This window comes from Panthera uncia, chromosome A2 (assembly GCF_023721935.1).
Source record: "Panthera uncia isolate 11264 chromosome A2, Puncia_PCG_1.0, whole genome shotgun sequence".
Taxonomy (NCBI): Eukaryota; Metazoa; Chordata; class Mammalia; order Carnivora; family Felidae; genus Panthera; species Panthera uncia.
The window spans coordinates 11,311,322-11,335,586 of NC_064816.1; the positions used below are offsets into that span (position 1 = coordinate 11,311,322).

Genomic DNA, 24,265 nt, shown 5'->3' on the forward strand with positions numbered 1-24,265 from the left:
TATTCTCTCAAAGCCTGGCTCTGCTTGTTTCCTCAGTAACTTCTTACCCGTTCAGAGATTAAAGAGGTAGACAGTTGAATCCCATCCCTGCACTTCCAGCAAGTGTCTTTCGTTTCTGAGAGTGATAACCAACCCCAATAAACTGTCAGCGTCAGCCCAAAAGTCCACATCTGAAGGTCCGCCAACTTCAACCAAAGTGAGAACGGAACTTGCCGGAATTTCACTTCCTCGGCAGACTTTTCACATTAATCACCCAGCAATGTGCCACATATAGTTTCTAATGTATGCAGCTTATTTGTAATATCACCGGATTCCAAATTCCTGATGTCCTAAATTTTATTACTTCCAACACAAGTTTCTGTGTGAAAAACGGGTGTCTTCAAATCAGAAGTCTGCTTATGTAGGACTTTAAAAAAGCAAGTTATTTGGGGCGCCTGGCTGGCTCAGTTAGTAGAGCATTTGGCTCTTGATCTTGGAGTTGTGAGTTCAAGCCCCATATTGGGTGTGGAGTCTACTTAAAAATTTTTTTTTTAGTTTTCTAATTAAAATATTAAAGGTGCACCTGGGTTGCGCAGCTGGTTAAGTGTCCGACTTCAGATTAGGTCACGATCTCCCAGTTTGTGAGTTCGAGCCCCGCGTTGGGCTCTCTGCTGAGCGCTCGGAGCCTGGAGCCTGTTTGGGATTCTGTGTCTCCCTCTCTCTCTGCCCCTCCTCTGCTCGCACTCTGTCTCTGTCTCTGTCTCTCTCTCAAAAATAAACATCAAAAAATGTTTTTAAAAGAGAAAATATTAGAAAGCAAATTATTTGATTAAAGGGAAAAAATTGAACTGGGAAGTAATTATTATTTTCACTCGAGAAAATGAATTTCATTCCTCTGTCCTACAGAGAATAAAAGGCCACAGCAGTGGGTCACAGAGTGACGGAAAAGAAGCAGGAGCATCTTTACAGCACATCAGAAGTGTGTGCACAAGACCCGGGTTCTCCAGAATAGCCTGCAAAACGCTTCCACGCTAATGATGGTGTATCAAGATTTCATATTGGGGGCGGGGGGGGGGGGGGGGCGGTGACGGGCGCCTGGGTGGCTCAGTGGGTTGGGCATCTCACTTCAGCTCAGGTCATGATCTCATGGCTCATGAGTTCAAGCCCCGTGTCGGGGGCTCGAACTCTGTGCTGACAGCTCAGAGCCTGGAGCCTGTTTCAGATTCTGTGTCTGCCCCTCCCCCACTCGCACTCTCTGTCTCTCTCTCTCAAAAATAAATTAAAAAAAAAAAAAGATTTTGTATTGGAAAAGGTTAGCATATGCTATCGGTAATTTACAGCCTGAAGAAAAAAAAGGCATCAGTTCTCCTTTTTCAAAATCAGTTTTACCAACTTTTTTTTTTTAATGTTTATTATTTTTGAGAGAGGGAGACAGAGAGCAAACAGGGAAGGGGCAGAGAGAGAGGGAGACACAGAATCCAAAGCAGGCTCCAGGCTCCGAGCTGTCAGCACAGAGCCCGATGTGGGGCTCAAACTCACACACCGCGAGATCATGACCTGAGCTGTAGTCGGCCGCCCAACTGACTAAGCCACCCGGGTGCCCCTACCAACTTTTATTTATAAAACATTTTGGGGGCTAAGAGAAGAGCATCGTGATTTGGGCCAGACTGTCACTGGCCTGTAGCTTCTAGCACTCAGATTTGTGGAGAGAAATCTCTGTGCGCAGCGGGGAGGGGGCCCCGGGGAAAACCAGGCCAACCCCACTGAGAAGCATAGGAACATTTTCAAAGAAAATTGGACAGATTACCACATATGTTGATGTTTGCACTTTTAAATGTAGATTAAAGTAGAAGCAAGGTTTTACCCATCATCTTTATCTGGGGTGGGAATGACTAGAATTCGTCCCTCCTGTGAAATCTCTGGAAACCTTTGTCGTGCCCACCAAACTTGCCCATCAGCAGCTCCTCCTCATCTTCCTCACGGGCCTTCTTCACTTCCTCCTTGGCCTGTATGGCATCCATCTCCCTTTCTGGGCCCTTGGAGAAAGAAACAGACACATGAGACATTAGCCGCTGGGGGTTGTGTTTCCAGGGAGGGGACTGGGGATCCACCTTCAGCCTGCCCTTGCCTTCTACAAGCCTCCACACCGCCTGGGGGCAGCTTAGAAGAGCCCCCAAGGATGCCAGGCCTTAATCCCGGATCCTGTAAATGGGACCTTCTATGGGAAAAGGGTCTTTGCAAATATGATTAAGTTAAGCATGTTGAGATAGGAAGATTATCCTGGGTCATCAAATGGACGCTAAAATCCATCACTAATGTCCTCATAGGAGACAGGGAGAGATTTGACACATACACAGAAGACCACGTAAAGACAGAGGCAGAAACAGAGCCACATGGCCACAAACCAAGGGACACTAGGGGCCACCGGAGGCTGCAAGAGGCGAAGGAAGGATGCTCCCGCAGAGCCCTTGGAGGGCTGCTCAGCCTGCTCAGCCCTGCTGAGGCCTTGATTTCAGTCCACTGATAGTGATTTTGGACTTCGGGCATCCAGACCTGTGAGATGATGAATCTATGTTGTGTTAAGCCAGCCAATTTGTGGTAATCTGTTACAGTGGCCACAGGACACAAATACACCCATCCGCTTCCTTCTCTTCCCAGAGTACCTGGGCCCCTGTCCTTCAATCAACTAAGCAGTGAACGGGTAGTGAAAGGAGTCCTCTGAGCCTAGGTGAAAAAAATCCAGGCTCATGTGATCAACACAAGGGTTAGCAGTGCAGACAACATCAAGAAGGTTCCCGTAGTCATTACTGAAAAAGAGTTTTAGTAAAGCTTTACAGGAGAAATCAGATTCAAGAAGAAATGGCTCCCTCACCGTCAACAAAATGAAAAGGCAACCTGTTCAATGGGAGGAAATATTTGCAAATCATGTCTAATGAGAGGTTCATATCCAAATTATATAAAGAACTTATGCAACTTAATAGCAAAAAAAAAAAATCTGATGGAAAAAACAGGCAGAGGATCTGAATAGACATTTCCCAAAGAAGACATCCAGATGGCCCACAGACCAACAGGCCAACATAAAAAAATGCTCATTATCACTTATCAGGAAAATACAAATTAAAACCACAATGAGATATCACCTCACACCTGTTAGAATGGCTATTATATATATTAAAAAAAAAAAAAAAAAACCACTAGATAAAAAGCGCTGGCCAAGGATGTGGAGAAAAGGGATCCCTCATACACTATTGGTGGGAATGTAAATTGGGGCAATCACTACAGAAAACAGTATGATGGTTCCCCCCAAATTAAAAACAGTAATGCCATATAATCCAGTAATTCCACTTCTGGGTATTTCTCTGAAGAAAACGAAAACACTGTCTCAAAAGGATATCTGCACCCCCATGTTTATTCCAGCATTATCTACAATAGCCAAGACTAAGAGCAACCCAACTGCCCACCAACCAATGAATGGATAAAGAAAATGTGACACACACACACACACACGCACACACACAGTGGAATATTACTTAGCCATAAAAGAGAATGAAATCTTGCCATCTGCAGCAACACAGATGGACCTTGAAGGCATTATGCTAAGTGAAATAAGTAAGATGAAGAAAGACAAATACCATATGATCTCACCTATATGTGGAATAATAATAATAAAAAAAAAAAAAAACCAAGCTCATAGATACAGAGAACAGGTTGGTGCTTATCAGACACGGTGAGGGGTGGGGAATGAAAGAGGGTGCACAAAATGAGTGAAGGGGGTCAAAAAGTACAAACTTCCAGTTATAAAATATAAATAAGTCATGGGGATGTCATGTGCGGCATAGACGATATAGTCAATAATACTGTAATAACTTTGTACGGTGACAGGTGGTAGCTAGACTTATGGTGAACATTTCTTTTTTTTTTTTTTTTTTTTTTAATTTTTTTTTTCAATGTTTTTTTATTTATTTTTGGGACAGAGAGAGACAAAGCATGAACGGGGGAGGGGCAGAGAGAGAGGGAGACACAGAATCGGAAACAGGCTCCAGGCTCCGAGCCATCAGCCCAGAGCCCGACGCGGGGCTCGAACTCACGGACCGCGAGATCGTGACCTGGCTGAAGTCGGACGCTTAACCGACTGCGCCACCCAGGCGCCCCTGAACATTTCTTAACGTACATAAATGTTGAATCACTATGTTGTACACCCGCAACCAATATAATATTGTATGCCAACTACACTTCAACTGAAGTAATAAATCAAAGGCAAGCGGTTCACAAAAAAGGATATCCAAAGGGCCACGAAAGCCATAAAACAGGGCCAACCTTCATTTGTTACCAGGGTAAGAAAACTAAAACTGGAAATACCCCTACACGCCTAGAGAAGCCCACAATCCCCGTGCTGGTTGAGGATGCGAGACAGCACAGCCCCCCTAGGAACAGCCTGGCAGGTTCTTCTGGGGTTAAACCCCTCTTGTAGGACCCACCTATTCCTGGCTATTTACGCCAGAGAACTGAAGGCCCGCATCCACACAGAAAAAACTGTTAAGTAAATATTCATAACAGCTTTGATCATATGTCAAAAACCGGAAACACCCAATTGTCTGTCAACTGGTGAACAGATAAAACTACCAATGGGGTGCCTGGTGGGGGCTCAGTTGGTTAAGCATCTGACTCTTGATCTCGGTTCCGGTCATGAACTCACAGTTCGTGAATTAGCGCCCCGCGTTGGGCTCTGCGCCAACAGTGTGGAGCCTGCTTGGGATTCTCTCTTGCCCCCTCTCTCTGCCCCTCCCCCACTTCCTTTCTCTCTCAAAATAAATAAATAAACTTAAAAATTAAAAAAAAAAATAAAACTACTGGGGTGCCTGGGTGGCTCAGTCGGTTAAGCGTCTGACTTCGGCTCAGATCATGATCTCACAGTTTGTGGGTGCGAGCCCCGCCTCAAGCTCTATGCTGACAGCTCAGAGCCTGGAGCCTGCTTCGGATTCTGTGTCTCCCTTTCTCTCTGCCCCTCCTCCACTCATGCTCTGTCTCTGTCTCTCAAAAATAAATAAAGATTACAAAAATAATAAAAATTAAAAAAAAAATAAAACTACCCGGCAATAAGAAGAAACCAATTACTGACTAATACCCCAAACATGGCTCAATCTCAGACACATTATGCTTGAGGAGCAGGCTCAAAAAGACCACATGCTAGCTTACTCCATTTACATGACACTTCGAAAAGTTGAGGCTGTACGGGCAGATACCAGGTCAGTGGAGGCCTGAAGTGGGAGAGGGTTTGGCTCCAAAGGGCCCAAGGAGACCTTTGGGGATGATGATCCTGTTCTACATCTGGTTCTTTTTTTTTTTTTTTTTTTTTTAACTTTTTTAATGTTTATTTTTGAGAGAAAGAGCATGAGTAGGGGAGGGGCAGAGAGAGAGGGAGACACAGAATTTGAAGCAGGCTCCAGGCTCTGAGCTGTCAGCACAGAACCTGATGCAGGGCTTGAACCCTCAAACCATTATATCATGACCTGAGCTGAAGTCGGACGCTTAACTGACTGAGCCACCCAGGCGCCCCCAGTTCATCCCATTTAAAAAAAATTTTTTAATGTTTATTTATTTTTTGAGAGAGAGAGAGACAGAGCGTGAGCGGGGGAGGGGCAGAGAGAGAGGGAGACACAGACTCGGAAACAGGCTCTAGGCTCTGAGCCGTCAGCACAGAGCCCGACGCGGGGCTCGAACTCACAGACCATGAGATCGTGACGTGAGCCGAGGTCAAACGCTTAACCGACCGAGCCACCCAGGCCCCCCTACATCTGGATCTTTGTTGGTGGTTTCACAACTGTATGCGTTTATCAAAAGTCGTAGACTTCCACACCAAAAAAGGATAAGTCTTACAGTGTGCATATTATGCTTCAGTAAATTTGACTTGTCAACAACTGACGATGATACCAAGCGTGGCCAAAGATGCGGCATAAACTGTAACTCTCAACCTGTGCAAAAGGAAACAGAAAAGAGGATGACACACCGAAAACTGTTGGGCTGTGTGGGACCTTGTGACCCAGGCTGTCCTGTCCTGGGCATGTGTCCACTGAAAGACACACACGGGAATGACGGAAACAGCTTTATTCGTGAGGCCACAAGCTGGAAGCAATCCAAAGCTGCATCAACAGAGAACGGATATATACCTTCTGGAATATTCACACAGCAAGAATGAGCTGCTGCTGCATTCGATAACCTGAAGCTCACAGCACTGCCTGAGTGAGTAACTATTGGATGGCTCCACTTACATGAATTTCAAAAGGAGGTCAAATGTACGGCAATGGGATAGTGGTTCCTCCCTTCGGGGGCAGCTACCGGCAGGGAGGGGGTATGAGGAGGTTCCCAGAACCCTGGTAACATTCTGTACATTGATCTGGGTGGGATGTTTACTAATACAAATCCATCAAGCCCTTTCCTATATGTTAGACTCAAGTACAGACATAAATGAATGATGAACAAAAAGTTCATTGTGTGTCATACCTTAGTTTCCCCCCAAGTGGCTTTGCCAAAATTCTCAGCATACTCTTCATCGTCTGTGATCAGGAAGTTATCGAAGATGGTTCCTGATCTCACCTGTGGATGAAAATAAGGCCTTCCTTATTGATGTGACGAATACAACAACTTTGTACCAAGAAGCAATTGTATGTGGCTCAGGACCCTAAGGGTGATTGGATCTCAACAGTAGCATGTGCCTAAACCCATTTCTGAAGCATCCCTTCCCTCCGAGGCACTGGTTCTCAAACTTAGAAACTCCTGATGCCTGGCGTCCCCCCCAGGGATGCTGACTTAACCGGTCTGGGGTGCTGCCTGGGCGTGGAGACTGAAGAGCACTCAAGGGACTCGAGCGCTTGTGATGTTCACCCACCACTGCCCGAGAACTTGACTGTGCAAAGTCAGCCCGCAGCGTCAGCACCACCTGGGAGCTTGCTGGGGAGGCAGGATCTCAGGCTCCACCCTGGACACTCTGCTAGCATCAGAATCTGCAGTCTTGTCCTAAAGCTGATGGGCCCCACAGGTCAACTCCAGGCTGAGGAGTGACAAATCCCCAGGGGGCAGCGAGGCAGACGGGAAATGCAAAAAAAAAAAAAAAAAAAAGGAGGGCAGAAAGGATGTCTGTTTTGTTCATGGCTGAATTACGTCTTGAGTCCAGGTATGGGTACCAGGTACACAGTAGGAGCTCAAGGAATACCAGGTACACAGTAGGAACTCAAGGAATACCAGCTATGCGAATGCAGGAGTTTAGGCTGAAGCTCAGAGTTATCAAACTGCAGCAAATTTATTTATTTATTTATTTATTTATTTATTTATTTATTTATTCTTTCTTTCTTTCTTTCAGTGGGGGAGGGGCAGAAGGGGGGGGAGAGAGAGAGAGAGAGAGAGAGAGAGAGAGAGAGAGAATCCCAAATAGGCTCCATGCTCGGGGGCTGAGCCCGACGCATGGCTCTATCCCACGACCTTGGGATCATGACCTGAGCTGAAATCAAGAGTTGGACACTCAACTTCCTGAGCCACCTAGGCGCCCCCGCGTGATAGCAAATTTAAAACCAAGTAACCTGCCAAAGCTCCAGTCCAATGGCACCAATGTTCTCAAATTCTGAGAGGTCGTACTCCGTCAAATAATGGGTGTTTTTCAGCTTCTGATGGAGCCAAACGTCTTTGTCTATACCCTCTGGTTTCAGGCCATCCTGCAACAACAGAACCTAAGTGCGGGTCCGGAGGGACGCAGGCGGAGGCGGGGGAGGGCCATCCTGGGGCATCGCAGGAAAAGACACCACCCACCTGGTACGGAGGCTTCTGCAGCATCGGCGCCTGCCAGTCCCCGTCCAGTTCGCTGTTCCAGTCGCTTGGCTTACTGGCACTGGCATCCAGAAAATGCTTCTCCCAGTCCTTACCATGTATAAGGAAAAAAACAATCAAATCTCAGATGTGAGAAAAGAAATTCTTAGCTACCCGGAGGCAGCAGCAGGCCCATGGGCCCATTATGCGTGGGCCCATTGCAGGCTGTCAAATCATAATTTGCCCATCAATTTGGTGATCAAAGGGCCAAGTGCTCAGGGTTCTCAGTCCCACCGAGGATGTCAAGGCCCCACGCTGCCCGGATTTTCTCCCTAAGCCTTGGCATGATCACACCGCCCTTCCCAAACTGGTGAGGAACAACAGTCTGGAAAACTCAACATAGTGGCTAAAGTTAAAAAATGTTGGGACAGGGGCGCCTGGGTGGCTCAGCCAGTTGAGCGTCCGACTTTGGCTCAGGTCATGATCTCACTGTCCGTGAGTTCGAGCCCCGCGTTGGGCTCTGTGCTGACAGCTTAGAGCCTGGAGCCTGCTTCGGATTCTGTGTCTCCCTCTCTCTCTGGCCCTCCCCCGTTCATGCTCTGTTTCTCTCTGTCTCAAAAATAAATTTAAAAAAAAAATAAAAAAAAAAATGTTGGGACAGAAGTGATGTTGGGGGGAAGGGGCCACACAGTCACTGCTGGTTAGGTGGTCTGTCCTTCTACATCACAGTCGTGCATGGTATGTTCCAGAGAGAGAGGCTGGACAACTAAGAAATGTTCCAGGATTTACCTGGGGATTGCTGGGTAGCAGGAGAAAAGCAGTTATGTTATTTAGACTTTACACATATATTATATAAAATATATACACATGTATATTAACAGTCACAGTATACACATATAAATATATGCATACATACATGCACATATGCATGCATATAATACATGCACACACATGTATAATCCGTGTGTATAATAGATGTGGACACACATATACATACACACATTAACACACATGCACACTTGTATACACATATACACATGTAGCCATGCACTCATATATATACACATATATCTGAGTCTCTATGTCTGTACGTGGCTCAGGAGGTGTTGAACAAATATTTGTTGAATAAATAAATGGATGAGAATGGGGCGCCTGGGTAGCTCAGTGGGTTAAGCGTCCGACTTTGGCTCAGGTCACGATCTCACGGTTCGTGAGTTCGAGCCCTGCGACAGCTCAGAGCCTGGAGCCCATTCCGGATTCTGTGTCTCTCTTTCTCTCTGCCCCTCTCCTGCTCACTCTCTGTCTCTCGCTTTCAAAAATAAATAAACACTAAAAAAGACTTTATAAAAACATAAATGGATGAATAAAAGGTGCTATGGATTAATATTCAGATAAACATATAAAAACAGGGGCATCTGGGTGGCTTAGTTGGTTGAGCGTCTGACTCTTGATCTCAGCTCAGATCGTGATTTCATGGTTCGTGGGTTTGAGCCCCAAGTTGGGCTCTGTGCTGACATCATGGAGACCACTTGGGATCCTCTCTCTCCCTCTCTCTCTGCCCCTCCCCTGCTCACACGCACTCTTTCTCAAAAGTAACAAACAAACGAAAAAAGACGGGCTTTTTCATGATATGCAATATTTCTTAATGACTGACACGTAGGATTTGGTGGCTTCCGGTCGGCTTTTTTGCTCCCACCTCAACTGGCAACAGATGAGCCACTCTTGTGCTGGGACCAGGAAATGGTTACAATGCAATCCGAGTAGCCAGCTCCTTATAATTGCAGGCTGTCAAATCATAATGCCATAATGAACTAATTTGCTTAGGAGTTCACACAGAACTGAACAAATGGACAAAACACAGCCAGTTTGGAGGCCAGCTCCTGAGCGTATGATTAGGCTCCACCAGGGACCCACCTCAAGTACGCTCAGCCCTAAGGCACACAACACTGCTAGCCCACATCGTTGTAGCTCAGAGGCAGCCAGGACTTTCATCCTAAGACCTGTGTCCTCTCCTGCATAGCCAGAGGGCTGCAAGGTCAGTTTCTTCGCCATTCTGTGCCTTGTTTTTCTGTTTGCTTGTTTTTTAATTTTACTGTTTATTTATTTTTGAGAGAGAGAGAGAGAGAGAGAGAGAGAGACAGAGGACAAGTTGGGGAGGGACAGAGAGAGAGGGAGACACAGAATCTGAAGCAGGCTCCAGGCCCTGAGTTGTCAGCACAGAGCCCGACGCGGGGCTCGAACTCACAAACCATGAGATCATGACCTGAGCTGAGGTCGGACGCTTAACCGACTGAGCCACCCAAGGGCCCCTCTGTACCTTGTTTAAAGTAAGTGCTCTTTCCAGGTGAAAACTACTTTTTTGGTCTGTTTTTAGGGTAGGTCAGTAAGGGAGGGAGAAACTTTGCTCTTTTGCTTTAATGATTACATTGTCTATGACAACGTACTTGATTATCAGACAGCAATGCCACTGAGCAGGTTTAAGTTGCCAGAAATTAATCGTAAACACAGACATTGATTGCCTTACAGCAAAGACAACCGTCTTAAGGCAAATGGTTCATGGGTTTGGAGTAGTGTTTGATGCTCAAAACAAAACACTGCGACAATAAATAAATGTAAACTAAACACAAAACAAAACAAAACAGAAGGTAGCTTGTAGTGGGCTGAGTGGTAGCTCCGGGTAAGGGTTTGTCCATGTCCAAAATCTCGGAATCTGGGAATGCAAGCTTATATTGAACAAAGGATCTTTGAAGAAGTAATTAAGGTAAGGATCTTGAGGCACATCTTTCTGGATTATCCAGGTGGGCCTTAAGTCCAATGACAAACGTCTTTATAAGAGATAGGAGAGACACAAGAAGAAGAGGCCGTGTGGGGGCGGGAGGTGGCGGGGCAGAGATTGAGGCCTACCAGCCAAGGAACTCCTGGAACCAACGGAAGCTGGAAGAAACAAGGAAGGATTGTCCTCTAGATCCTTCAGAGGGAGTGTTACCCTACTGATATCCTGGATTTCTGCCTTCTGCCCTCAAGACCCATGAGAGAATACATTTGTCCTTTTTTTTTTTTAATGTTAATTTATTTTGGAGAGAGAGAGAGAGAGCGTGAGCGAGTAGGGGTGGGGCAGAGAGAGAGAAGGAGACACAGAATCCGAAGCGGGCTCCAGGCTCTGAGCTATCAGCACAGAGCCCAATGTGGGGGCTCGAACTCAAGAACCATGAGATCATGACCTGAGCCAAAGTCGGACACTTAACCAACTGAGCCACCCAGGTGCCCCTCTGTCATGATCTTTAACGTTTTATTTATTTTTGAGAGCACAAGTGGGAGAGAGGCAGAGAGAGGGGGACAGAGGATCAGAAGCAGGCTCTGTGCTGACAGCAGCGAGCCCAATGTGGGGCTTGAAGTCACGAACCGTGAGATCGTGACCTGGACTGAGGTCGGATGTTCAACCCACTGAGCCACCCTGGCTCCCCCCACCCCCCTATACTTCTGTCATTTTTAAGCCACCCACTTTGCGGTCCTTTGTTAAGCAACCCTAGGAAAACTCACGCAGACCCATTACGTTAACTGATTCTTGGTTGTCAGTCACAAGTGCAATGCTCAAAAAATACTTCATGTTCAAATTCGGAATAGCAAAATAAGAAAAAAAAATCACTTTTATAAAGATTGCTGATGCAATATCCTTAAAAAAAAACCACATGGGTTAAAAAAAAAAAACTTGCTCACTTTCATCACAAATATTGTAAGACCCTTTCACGATCCCTGGAAGCGTGAAGCTATGTGGCCGGTTTCAGTGGCAAATGCTCCAGGGAGGGCACTTTGGTTGTGACCATGTGGGCATCATGATTACCAGCCATGCAGCAATCACACAGGACCTGCGTGCTTACAAACTCCACTGGCACACTCTGTGGAGATGTTCGTGGAAAATGCACACCTGGGATTTGTCATCTTTCGCCTGGTCCCAATCCTTGGACTCTGCGGAGGACTTCTCCATCTTCTTAAGTGACGTTAAGTTCCAGTCATACTCGATGTCGCCGGATTCAATTGATTGACCGTCAATTTTCACTTCGTAAGTGAGGTCCGGTCTTAAAACCAGAGCATAGAGGTGTGTAAATCCATCAACCTGCACGTTTTAAGGGGAGAAAGGATAACGATGAGACCTTTGACATTTCAGGGCAGGTCTACGTATGTGATTTAAGTCGCTGTTGGTCAAAGCTTTGCTGTAAACAGCAAGAAGAGTGTTTCTAGGGACAGGGGTTGACTTGACTACAAAACGTGGCCCACAGAAGAAATCGCTCCCTTGTAGAAAACTTCCGCGCTACCAGCTGACTTCTCTTGAGTGGCTGGTTCCCTTATGTGTAGACAATGCTTCCCACCTAGAATCCCACAGGTGGTTATGACAGGGTCTTGGTGTAACCCAAACACCACTGCTCTGTTCGGTTTATGAAAAGTTATGCGGAAAACGATTTCCTGTTCTGTATTCTGAAAGATACCAAATGAAGCCCAGTCTATTTTTTCAACACAGCGGGGACCTTTCTAATGCTCTGAGCCGTCTAGCAAGGGCAGGCCTAGTGTCTCTCTTGGTCACAGTTAAAAGCCCCAGACCAGACACAAGGGAACCATTGGGCAAGCATTCAATAAATGACAGATGGGAGGTGGATGGGCAGGTGTCTGGGGAGGTCGGGGCTGCCCAAGATGTGCCTGCCTGTCAGCAGTGGGGCTGCCTGGTCATTGTCACGGGGCATGCCCTAGAAATGTCTGTCGCCGGGTCAGCCTGACCTGCTGTATCAGCACCTGAATGGACCCTCCAGTCTCCTGCACAGACCTTCCAAAGATGCTGATGCTGCTCAGGGCTCAGGTTTGGGAACCACTGTCTCAGCATCTTAAAGGCTCCATCAGGAGGACTCCCCCCCTGCTAAGAGCCAAAAGTAATAGCTTCTTCAGTACCCCTCTGCTCTGCTCTGAGGGGCATAGGCTGCTGTCCACACCACGGCCGATGGCTCTGTCTGCTCCGTGTTCCTCTCGACCTCTGTAGCTCGCTGTGACAGCTGAGTACAGGCTTCTCCCAATGCTCCCTCCCTGATCTCTGTCCGTCTTTGTCTCCACTCACCTTTCCTAATTTAGACTTTGGGTTCATTGGCCATCCCGAGGGATAACATCCACTCCCACACATATGCAATGGATCCAAACCAGGATCTTTAATCCTAACCATTGGCCTGAGCTACAGAGCGGAGTTTCCAACAACTTTCTGGACACCTCTACCTGGATGTCTGCCAGGAGTCCACAACCAATGGTTCCAAACACATCTCTCGAGTGTGGCCTGGCCCCCCACTGGTCTTTGTTTCCCCTGATTAACAGCAATGCTGCTGAGATTCATCGACCACATACCCAGTAGCCGAATTCCAAACATCACAAAGTCCTCTGGGTCCCACCCCTGTCAAAAACGGTCCCATGTTCTGTATCCCATTGAAGCCTTGGCCTCACAGTCTCACCCTTCTCCCTGCCTATCGATCACCCTGTCCCTCCAGCCCCCGCCCCCCAGAACATCTGAGGTATTTCTCTAACAGGCAGATCTGCCCCTCTCCTTGAAAACCCCTGAGGGCTGACCACTGCCTGCAGGGGAGATTCTCAGCCTTTCTTTCACAGCATCACAGAATGAATCCAACCCCACTGGACGTAGCTTCTCCTCACTGGGAACACCAACAACCTCCTGTGAGTCAGTGCTCCTTCAACAGAAGCATCTTTTCTTTTTCTAGCAGGTGCAGAAATAGCACATGTCTGAGGGCATCATCAATCTGCGGCTGCCACTCGGGGCCCCATAGGCTTGCTGTCCTGAGCTTGTCATGCTCTGACCTCCCCAGCACAGTCCAGGCCAGACTTCATGGCCTCTGTAGTGTCATCCCCCGGCTCTCCCCCACATCCAATGTGCAACTGAACAATTCCTCGGGAATCAGTTGTAAAACCTGTGCACTCAGTTGGCCTTCGAGCTCTCCCTCACCCCCACAGGAGTGATGTCAGGCCTCTCCATTTAAAGAGGACCTGGTGATCCTTTGCAGCCACCAGGTCGGCGGGTGGGACCCCAAGAGAGCAACGAGGCTGCCAACGGGAGACTCACTGGGGCTTTGTGAAGAGACCGAACACACCCCTGCTTGGGTCAGGACTGAATAAATAGTGGCGATTATGGACACTTCCCCTCTGTGCAGTCACTGTGCTCTCCAGATGCACCCCGGCCTCCTGCCCAGATTTGCCCAGACTTGTGGAGGCCCCCCATGTTGAAGCTCTGGGCACTGGGGATGCCCCAGGAGTCAGGTCCCTGCTTCCTGGTGGCTACATTCAAATAGAGGGGTTGCTTCGGGGAGTGTACTTCCCTTCTGCGGGCCCGGAGCAAGGGACGTGATGCAAACTGCCTCTTTGGAGAAGCCCTGGGCTGGGCCGTGGAGTTATGAAGGCATCAGTGTTGTTTTCACAGGATCCGTGGTAAAAAGTAAGAAAGTATGCTTCCATTTTAGAAACTTTCCCATTTGTAAATGTTTTGGTATGTTGAAGATTAATTTCTTCAGGATGTTTTTGCGTCCCAGCCTGAATATTTTATTCCATAGTGAGGACGGATACCGCTGAAATGTGACTATTCTATTGTAACCCTTATAAGGCAGATTATAATACGATGTCACAGCTCACAGTGAAAAGTGAGTATGCCCTCCTGATGGGTACAAACGTCAGAAAACAAGCCAAAGGGGTAGGCAAGTATCTCTAATAACACTGCTAAACTGGAAACCTAGGGCATGGGGGGTGTGTTTGCTAAGATCCATACCTGGCTCAGTTAAATATTTTAATTTTTTTTTTTCAACATTTATTTATTTTTGAGACAGAGAGAGACAGAGCATGAACAGGGGAGGGGCAGAGAGAGAAGGAGACACAGAATCTGAAACAGGCTCCAGGCTCTGAGCGGTCAGCACAGAGCCCGACGCGGGGCTCGAACTCACGGGCAGTGAGATCATGACCTGAGCCGAAGTCAGACACTTAACCGACCAAGCCACCCAGGCGCCCCATAAATATTTTAAGATCAAAAGGATTTTCTCTAAATTTATGCTGTCATTAAGAGTTAACACAGGTGGCTGGGTGGCTCAGTCAGTTAATCATCCGACTCTTGATTTCAGCTCAGGGTATGATCTCACAGTTCGTGAGTTCAAGCTCCGAGTTGGGCTCTGCTGACAGTGTGGATCCTGCTTTGGATTCTCTCTCTTTCCCTCCCTCTCTGCCCCTTCCCTTCTCTCTCTCTCTCTCACTCTCTCTCAAAATAAATAAACATTAAAAAAAAAAAAGAGTTAACACAATCACAGATTTGAATACAGAAGCACTTACCTTACACCTGATCGATTTCTTGTTTGAGTGATACTGATTCTTGAAGTGTAAAATAACATGAACTTTCTTGAAATCAAATCCACAAATATCGGGCCCTACAAAAAAAAAAATATTAGCTGCTCTCAATTTCTTTCTATGATGCATCACCCCAGGAGACCCCCAATCATTGTGAAATAATATACGAGGCACCAGAAGTCTATAGGTGCAGGAACAATCGGACGTTGTCATAGAGATACTGAAATGGACAGCGGCACCCTTCTTGGTTCAGGTGACTTCTCGGTTCACTGAAACTACTTTGGAGTCAAGTGTAAGGCAGCATGTGAGTAAGAAAAAGATTTAACAGTCTGGGAAGCATCCTTGGCACGCTGCCTGAGACTTGGGTCCTTGGTCTGAAGCTCTAAGAGGTGGCCTGTGCCAGGTGAGGGACTAGCTGGCTCTGATCTCAGCTTTCACCGTGCTAAGACACATTTGCAGCGACGCAGCTACCCACGCCCCCGTGTCCTGCTCTCTAAAATGGGGATGTTAATCCTGACTTCCAAGGATACTTTGCCAATTAAATGGGCTCAGGTATGTAAAGCATTTAATATGGCAATGCTCAATATTTGTTATTATCATTATGCACAACACGCAGGCACATATTCGGACTAAGACTTTCTGAATGTACTAAACAAGGTTTGCAGGAGGTATCTGGAAAATTTGTCCAAACTTCTGAGGATGTTTGGAATTACCCTGCTGCTGCTTTACTGAGCTTAAGCCTCCGGAATGTACTAGACCCTCTGGGTGTCTTTCTGTCTCGAATCAAATTCCACCAAATCCATTGACCCGGGGCTGCACCCGCCCCTGGGGATTCTGTGAGGCAAACCCTATGTAAACACAAGCAGATGACGGCAATTTTTTTTTTTTTTCTACAACTTGCAGTGATGAGTCTCCAGAATAAGAGAGATCCAGGCTGCACATAATTAAAGGATATCATCAATTTGCCAGAGTGGATATGACATTGAACTTAGAAGTAGCATCCTGAGGGACCCACAAAGAACAGTATGTCTACCTCCCAGCTGAGTTCTCAGAGGACAATGTTTATGTAATTTCCTTTTTTTTTTTTTTTTAAATCACTGGAAAACATTCCAGTTCAATTTTTAAAACAAAAGCTATGGTATGTGAACTATCTGTATGAAAGTCTACCACCTCAGGATTAAAATATGAAATTTTCCCTTCAAAGTTGGTCAGAATTTTCTGATTTCTAAGCACCTACATGCTTTAAATATTAAATTAGGCTTCAGAACATGCCCGGGCATGCCTGGGAAATCTGGACATTTTCCATTAAGAGCGATCATAAAATATTTATGCATGTAATGGATTTTTATGAAGAAATGGGAGTAGACAGATAGGCTCTAAAGCCAGGCTGACCTGATTTGGGGCAAGTAAGTTTAATCTTCGTGAGCCTCAGTTTCTTTATTTGCAAAATGGAAGCTGTGTTACCTGTTTCCTAGGGTTTTAAACATAATTTAAGACTGCATTTGTATCGCTGGCATCCTGTTTTAAGAAAATAAAAATAACCTAAATGAAGACATTTTAATTTCCTTTTTAATCAAAATAAAGATGTTTGTTCTTTGTTCCAGATTTTAAATGCAACAGTAAATTGGAGTCATGGTGGAGAAGACAGCAGGGGTCAGGGACTATGCAATTGGTGGAAAGTTTGCATATATGTAATGTGGTGGCCTTAGAGAAGTCACCTTGCCCTCCAAGACAGGGCAGGATTATATCCAGATTCAATAAATAATATAATATCTATTTTCTCTACTTCTATAACACTGTGACCAGCTGTACATACAAACATGAGAACAGTGTAACAGGTGTCTGAAGGCTGATGCTGATCACAATAAATTCAAAGATAAGCACTGGAAAACCAGGACAGAGAAAATTTCTGCAATACATCCATGTCACGAGAGAAAAGAACTTTAAAAAAGGATTCCCTAAACTTGAATTACAGACAGATATTTTGAAATTGCATTTCCAATATTTTTGGGGGGTGCCTGGGTGGCTCAGTCAACCGCTTAAGCGTCCAACTTTGGCTCAGGTCATGATCTCACAGTTCGTGGGTTTGAGCCCCGTGTCGGGCTCTGTGCTGACAACTCAGGGCCTGGAGCCTGCTTCAGATTCTGTGTCTCCCTCTCTCTCTGCCCCTCCCCCACTTGCCTTCTGTCTCTCTCTCTCTCTCACTCTCTCAAAAATAAACATTAAAAAAAATTTTTTTAAAGATTTTTTTCACTTATTTTTTAACTGTGGTAAAATATACATAAGATTTACTGTCTGGGTCATTTTTAAGTGTACCTTCAGGGGTATTAAATACATTTGCCGTGTTGAGCAACCATCCCCACTGCCCATCCCCATGACTCTTCATCTTACAAAACTGGAACTCTATATTTATTAAACACTAACTCCCCATTCTCCCCTGTCTCAGCCCCTGGCAACCACCATTCTATCTTCTGGCTCTATAATTTTGACTACTCCAAGGACCTAAAATAAAATAAGTGGAATTGGATAGTATTTGTCTTTTTGTGACTGGCTTATTTCACTTAGAATAATGTCCTCAAGGTTCTTCCATGTTGTAGCCTGTATCAAAATTTCCCTCCTTTATAAAGCTGAATGATAGTCCATTATATGGATACCACATTTGTATATCCATTCATTTGCAGATGGACACTTGAGCCCTCTAGTCTTGTTCTTCTTTTTTGAGATTGTTTTGGCTATTCAGGGTCCCTTGAGATTCCACATGAATGTTAGAATGGGTTTTTCCAATTCTGCCAAAAAAAAAAAGTCATTGGAATTTTAATAGGAATTGGATTGAATCTGTATATTGTTTTTAGAATCTGTAGAATGCTTTGGCTAGTGTTAACATTTTTTTTTTTTTAACGTTTATTTATTTTTGAGACAGAGAGAGACAGAGCATGAACGGGGGAGGGTCAGAGAGAGGGAGACACAGAATCCGAAACAGGCTCCAGGCTCTGAGCTGTCAGCACAGAGCCCAACGGGGGGCTTGAACTCACGGACCGCGAGATCATGACCTGAGCCGAAGTCGGTGGCTTAACCGACTGAGCCACCCAGGCGCCCCTAGAGTTAACATTTTAACACTATTAAGTCTTCCATTCCATGAACATGGAATGTCTTTCCATTTATTTACATCTTCTTTAATTTCTTTCAGCAATATTTTGTAGTTATCATTGTATGAATTTTTCACCTCCTTGCTTAATTCCTAAGTATTTTACTCTTTTGGATGCTATTGTAAATGGAATTATTTTTGTAACTTCCCTTTCAGATTGTTCATTGTTCACATATAGGAACGTAACTGGTTTTTGTGTGTTGACTTTGTATCCTGCTACTTTGCTGAATTCATTCACTAATTCTAATAATTTTTTTGTGCAATCTCTATGATTTTCTCCATATAAGATCAAATCATCTGCAAACAGATAATTTTACTTTCTTTCCAATTTGGATGGCTTTTATTTATTTTTCTTGCTTGTTTGCTCTGGCTAGAACTTCCAGTAGTATGTTGAAAAGAAGTGGTGAAAGTGGGGGCACCTGGGTGGCTCAGTTGGTTGAGCATCCAACTCTTGATTTCGGCTCAGGTCATGATTTCATGATTTGTGAGTTCGAACCCCTGCTTGGAATTCTCTCTCCTTCTCTCTCTGCCCCTCCCCTGCTTGCACTTGGGCACTCTCTCTCCCCCTCTTCCTCTCAAAATAAACAAACTTAAAAAAAAAGTGGTGAAAGTGGGCATGCTTGCCTTATTCCTGATCTTACAGGAAAAGCTTTGTCTTTCACCACTAGGTATGTTTGCTGTGGGTTTTTCATATATGGCTTTTATTATGTTGAAGTAGTTTCCTGCTATTTCTAGTTCGTCAACTGTTTTATCATGAAAGGGTATTGAATTTTGTTGAATGCTTTTTCTGCATCAATTGTGATGATCATGTGTTTCTTTTTTTCTTTCATTCTGTTGATGCAGCATATACTATTGATTGATTTTCATATTTCAAATCACCCTTGTAGACAAGGAAGAAATGCCACTTGGTCATGGTGTATAATCCTTTTAATATGCTGCTGACTTCTGTTTGCTAGTATTTTGTTGAGAATTTTTGCATCAATGTTAATAAGAATATTGGTCTGTAGGTTTCTTTTCTTTTAGTGTCTGGCTTTGGTATCAGAATAATGCTAGCCTCATAGAATGAGCTAGGAAGTACATGTTCCCACCTCTTCAATGTTTTTTTGAAAAGTTTGAGAAGGATTGGTGTTAGTCCTTCTTTAAATGTTTGGTAGAATTGGTGAGAGGTTCATCAGATTCAAGATTTTGCTTTATTGGGAGATTTTGGTTTACTGCTTCAAGCTCCTTACTATTTATAAGTCTCTTCAGATTTTCTATTTTTTCATGATTGAGTCTTGGCAGGTTTTGTGATTCTAGGAATTTGTCCATTTTACCAAGGTTATCCAAATTTTTGGGTGTATAATTGTTCTTAGCACTCTCTCATATAATTCCTTTTATTTCTGTAGAATTGGTAGTAACATCCCATTTCTGATTTTAGTAATTTGAGTCTTCTTTCTTTGTCCATCTAGGTAAAGGTTTTGTCAGTTTTGTTGACCTTTTTGGAGAAACAACTTTGGATTTCATTAATTTCCTCTGTTGTCTTTCTATTCATGATTTCATTTATCTCTGCTGTACTCTTTATTATGCCTATTTCTCCCTTCAATTCTACCAGTTTTTGTTTCATATATTTTGAAGTTACATTTAGGCATGTAAATGTTTATAGTTATTACATCTTCTTGCCTTTTTTAAAAAAAAAAATTTTTAACGTTTATTTATTTTTGAAACAGAGAGACAGAGCATGAACAGGGAGGGTCAGAGAGAGGGAGACACAGAATCTGAAACAGGCTCCAGGCTCTGAGCTGTGAGCACAGAGCCCGACGCGGGGCTCGAACTTACGGACCGCGAGATCATGACCTGAGCCGAAGTCGGCCGCCCAACCGACTGAGCCACCCAGGCGCCCCTTGACCTTTTTATTAATATATAATGTCCTGTGTCTCTTGTAACCTTTTATTCAAAGTCTATTTTGCCTGATATTAGTATGGCCACCTCTGCTCTCTTTTGGGTGCTATTTGCCTGGAATACCTTTTCCCACCCTTTCACTTTAAACCTCTTTGAAAAAAACTTTTTTAATGTTTTTTTTTTTTTTTTTTTTTTTTTTTTTTGAGAGAAAGAGCATGAGTGGGGGAGGATCAGAGAGAGGGGGAGACACAGAATCTGAAGCAGGCTCCGGGCTCTGAGCTTTCAGCACAGAGCCCGATGCGGGGCTCGAACTCACAAACCATAAGATCATGACCTGAGCTGAAGTTGGATGCTTAACCGACTGAGCCACCCAGGCGCCCCTTCTTTCGTTTTGAGTTTTTGTAGGGAAATGTTTAAATTCCTTTTTAACTTCCTTTTGTGTATATTCTATAGCTACTTCCTTTGTGGAGGAACCATGGGGGTTACATTTAACACCTTGAAGTTATAGTGCTCTAATTAGAATTTACACCAGTTTAACTTCAATAACACACAAAACTCTGCTGTTCATTTGTTTGCACTTCTGTGATCGGAAGCAGCGATCAGAGTTCAGATCCCTGATACTGGGAGGACAGGGTCCTTTTTGCCCACCCCGGCTGTGGCAAGCTGCGTATCGGCTGCTCCAGGAGCACATGCACAGCTGTCTGCCGTGTGGCTTGAAATGGGGGATGGGTAGGTCTCCTGTGCTAAGAGCTCAAATTGCCCCAAATTAACCTTCCCATTCTTCCCCTGGAAGAAGCAATCCTTCCACAGACTTCAGAGTTCCAAAATAGTTACATCATATTCTGTTGATTTTTGTCCAGGTGGGGAGATGGATTCCTGGTGCGTCCTATTCCATTTTCCCAGAATCCTCTTTATCCTGAAAACTTTTTGAACCCACACGCTTCAGTTATGTCCAGTTCCTGTGGCCCAATGGGCTCCCATGCCAATTCTAGCACAAATTGTAATCAATTACTCCTGGTATCAGGAGATATTTAATGTGTTCCAGGGGTCAGCAAGGGCTAGGCAGGAAATGTTTTTGGCTTTCCTACCATTTTCATGTGTCAAAAATATTAGCCTTCTTTTAATTTTTTTAATCATTAAAAACATTAAAACCCATTCTCAGCTCATGGGGCGTAACAAACACAGTCCGTTGGCTGACGTGGCCCGTGGCCAAAGTCTGCTGACTCCTGATGTATTTCAAATACTTGGGACTACATTACTATCGCATAAATAACTCTCTCAAAAGTACAATAGAGGGGTGCCTGGGTGGCTCAGTCGGTTAAGCGTCCGACTTCGGCTCAGGTCATGATCTCACGGTTCGTGGGTTCGAGCCCCGTGTCGGGCTCTGTGCTGACAGCTCAGAGCCTGGAGCCTGTTTCCGATTCTGTGTCTCCCTCTCTCTCTGCCCCTCCCCCGTTCATGCTCTGTCTCTCTCTGTCTCAAAATAAATAAACATTAAAAAATTTAAAAAAAAAGTACAATAGAATGGTACAGTTGCCTTTTTATAATGTTAATTAGGTTTCACAGTACTAAAAACCTTTGGTTGGATATACTCAACACTACTACTGAAGCCAAGTCTTGCTCTGAGGAATTCTATCAAGTGGAAGGAAGGGTTCAAAGTCATCAGAAATGGTTGTTTTGTGCTATCTGAACTCACCAAACATAATATAGTACTGAGATTTTCCATTCAGGTTCTTCTGATCCACATCTGCAGGGAAGATCTTAACGTAGCCCCCTCCACAGTCCATCTTTTGCTCGTGTTTCACTGTGTACTGAACGACCAGCGTCTTCCCTTTGTTGCTAAACGGTTTGAAACGTGCCGAGATGGCATAGAATCGGCCATTTTGCGTGGTTTGCAGACCTTTAAACAAAAAGGACTCGTGAAGGATGAGGAATGACACGTGCGCTCGGTGCTGCAGGGAATTAAATGGTCACCCTTCCCCCTGCCCCCAGGAATAACCACTCACATCAGCCCAGGGCCTCACACACACCTTCACAATAATATGGGATGGCCATACCACTAAGTCTCTCTGCTGCCAGAAACCTTCTATTTCCACACCCCGTTGTTTCTCTGTGCTCAGTGTACCACTGTTGTGTCTTAAATTGAAACACTTAAACTTTAGATGACAAATGTGCAGTCTAAGGGGATAAGGAGTTAATTTTGCTTCCATTCATCCTCCAAGGGGTGGGAACACACAATAAAGCTTGTGCGGCAACTTCGTTAAAAACCAGAGCATCCTAGGTCTTTTCTTTCATTCCTGTCTTAAAAGAGTTGCTTTGGGGGCGCCTGGGTGGCTCAGTCGGTTAAGTGTCCAACTTTGGCTCAGGTCATGATCTCACGGTCTGTGAGTTCGAGCCCCGCGTCAGGCTCTGTGCTGACAGCTCAGAGCCTGGAGCCTCCTTCAGATTCTGTGTCTCCTCCTCTCTCTGCCCCTCCCATGCTCATGCTCTGTCTCTCAATAATAAATAAAAGTTAAAAAATTAAAAAAAAAAAAAAAAAAAGAAAGAAAAGAAAACCAGAAGCTGCCGACAGGACAACACCGGAGGAGCGGAGTCAAGGTAGAGGTGGAGTGGAAGGCTGGTGAAAAGAGGAAAACTTTTCATCTGAACCAGAGGTTGGCCAATCTTTTCTGCCAAGCCAGAGATCAAGTATTTTAGACTTCGCGGGTCATACAGTCTGTGTGCCAACTTACTGCCTTTACAGCATGCAAAAGGCCAAAGAACCTAAGTCAATGAATGATCATGGCTGTGTTCCATTAAAACTTTACTTATGGATATTGACATTTCATATGTTTCACTAAATTTTATGTAATTTTTATACATTATAAAATACCATTCCCCTTTTGATTTTTCCCCAACAACTAAAATATGTAAAAGCCATTCTTATCTCACCAGCCATGCAAAAAACAAGTGTGTAGTTTGTCCACGTTTGAACATGAGAAATGAGAAGAAGACAGAAGTTACCCTTGGCACTAGGAGGCTACTGACTTGGGGGATGGGCAGTGCAAGGGGGCGGGGGCTCTGAAACATTCCCTATCTGATCCAGGGTGTACAAATGTAAACACTCATCTTTCTATACCCCTACGATCTATACACCTGACAGCATGTACCTTTTAGGTCGATTTTTTTCTCCTTCTTAAAGTGGAAATAAACATGAGAAGTATCCCCTAATCATTTTCCTTTTGCAGGTCAAAGACCTGGAGTCTCCAAACTCCTGCCACTAGTGGGTATACAATGGAGCAACCTTGGGCAAGTAAAGAAAGGAAAGAGAAAAAGTAATGCCAGGCCCTATCCAAGCCTTAGCTTCCCCACCCGTGAAACGGCTGTAAGAGGTGTTATGGGTGTGCCACACCTACCTCGGAAGGTTGCTATGGAGGTGAGGCGTGTGTGTTTGACATTTAGCTCCATTTTCTCACCATTCCTACACTAACCTTTGTCCTTTTCCTTATGACCATAAAATTTCCCCGATGAGAGTCTAAAATGCCCAAATTGGGAGTCATTGGTGGACTGCACCCAGCGGTTCCTCCAGCGCTCTGTGGGGGGAAACAAGACCGGTTAGAGCTGAGACTGTTCATTTGAATCATGGAGGTGTGTGTGTGTGTGTGTGTGTGTGAGCGCGCGCGCGCGCGGTGGGGGGGCGGGGGGCTCGAGGCTTCAAAGCTTCGCCACCACCGACCCCGCGGCGATGGGCTGGTGCCAATGGCGACTCTGGCTATCCGCTGGGCAGCCAAGGATGGAGGAGCTTTCGCCCCTACTTTCCCACCACCACGGACATCGCCTTTTCACCTCCGTCTAGAAATTCCTCTTGGAAGTAGACGGTGGCCAGCGCCACCCGCAGCACGCAGACCGCCCACAGCGGAACGGGAGCCACAGCCATAGAGTGCGCGCTGCTCTTCTTGTAACGCCCCTTTGCTCCCAGCGGTCTCGGCGAAGTGCCAGACCGTCCCAAGACTACAACTCCCGTCACGCCTCGCGATTGTGACCTGAGGCACCATTGGCCCCTACCGCGCAGTGCACGCCGGGCCCGCCCAGGCACTACCACCCTCCCGACGCGCCGCG

At 45.3% G+C, this 24,265-nt stretch overlaps 1 protein-coding gene across 1 annotated transcript; it reads right to left on the reverse strand.

Moving 5' to 3' along the window:
- Window positions 1-1,790: 1,790 nt before the first annotated feature.
- CALR3 (calreticulin 3) lies at window positions 1,791-24,213 on the reverse strand. The gene is made up of 9 exons (XM_049640145.1): window positions 23,993-24,213; window positions 23,638-23,739; window positions 21,864-22,067; window positions 15,130-15,224; window positions 11,702-11,890; window positions 7,780-7,887; window positions 7,554-7,685; window positions 6,481-6,573; window positions 1,791-2,015 (listed from the first exon to the last, which is right to left on the reverse strand). The coding sequence occupies exons 1-9, from the start codon at window positions 24,081-24,083 to the stop codon at window positions 1,872-1,874; spliced, it is 1,158 nt and encodes a 385-aa protein (XP_049496102.1). The 5' UTR covers window positions 24,084-24,213; the 3' UTR covers window positions 1,791-1,871.
- Between the last annotated feature and the right edge of the window lie 52 nt (window positions 24,214-24,265).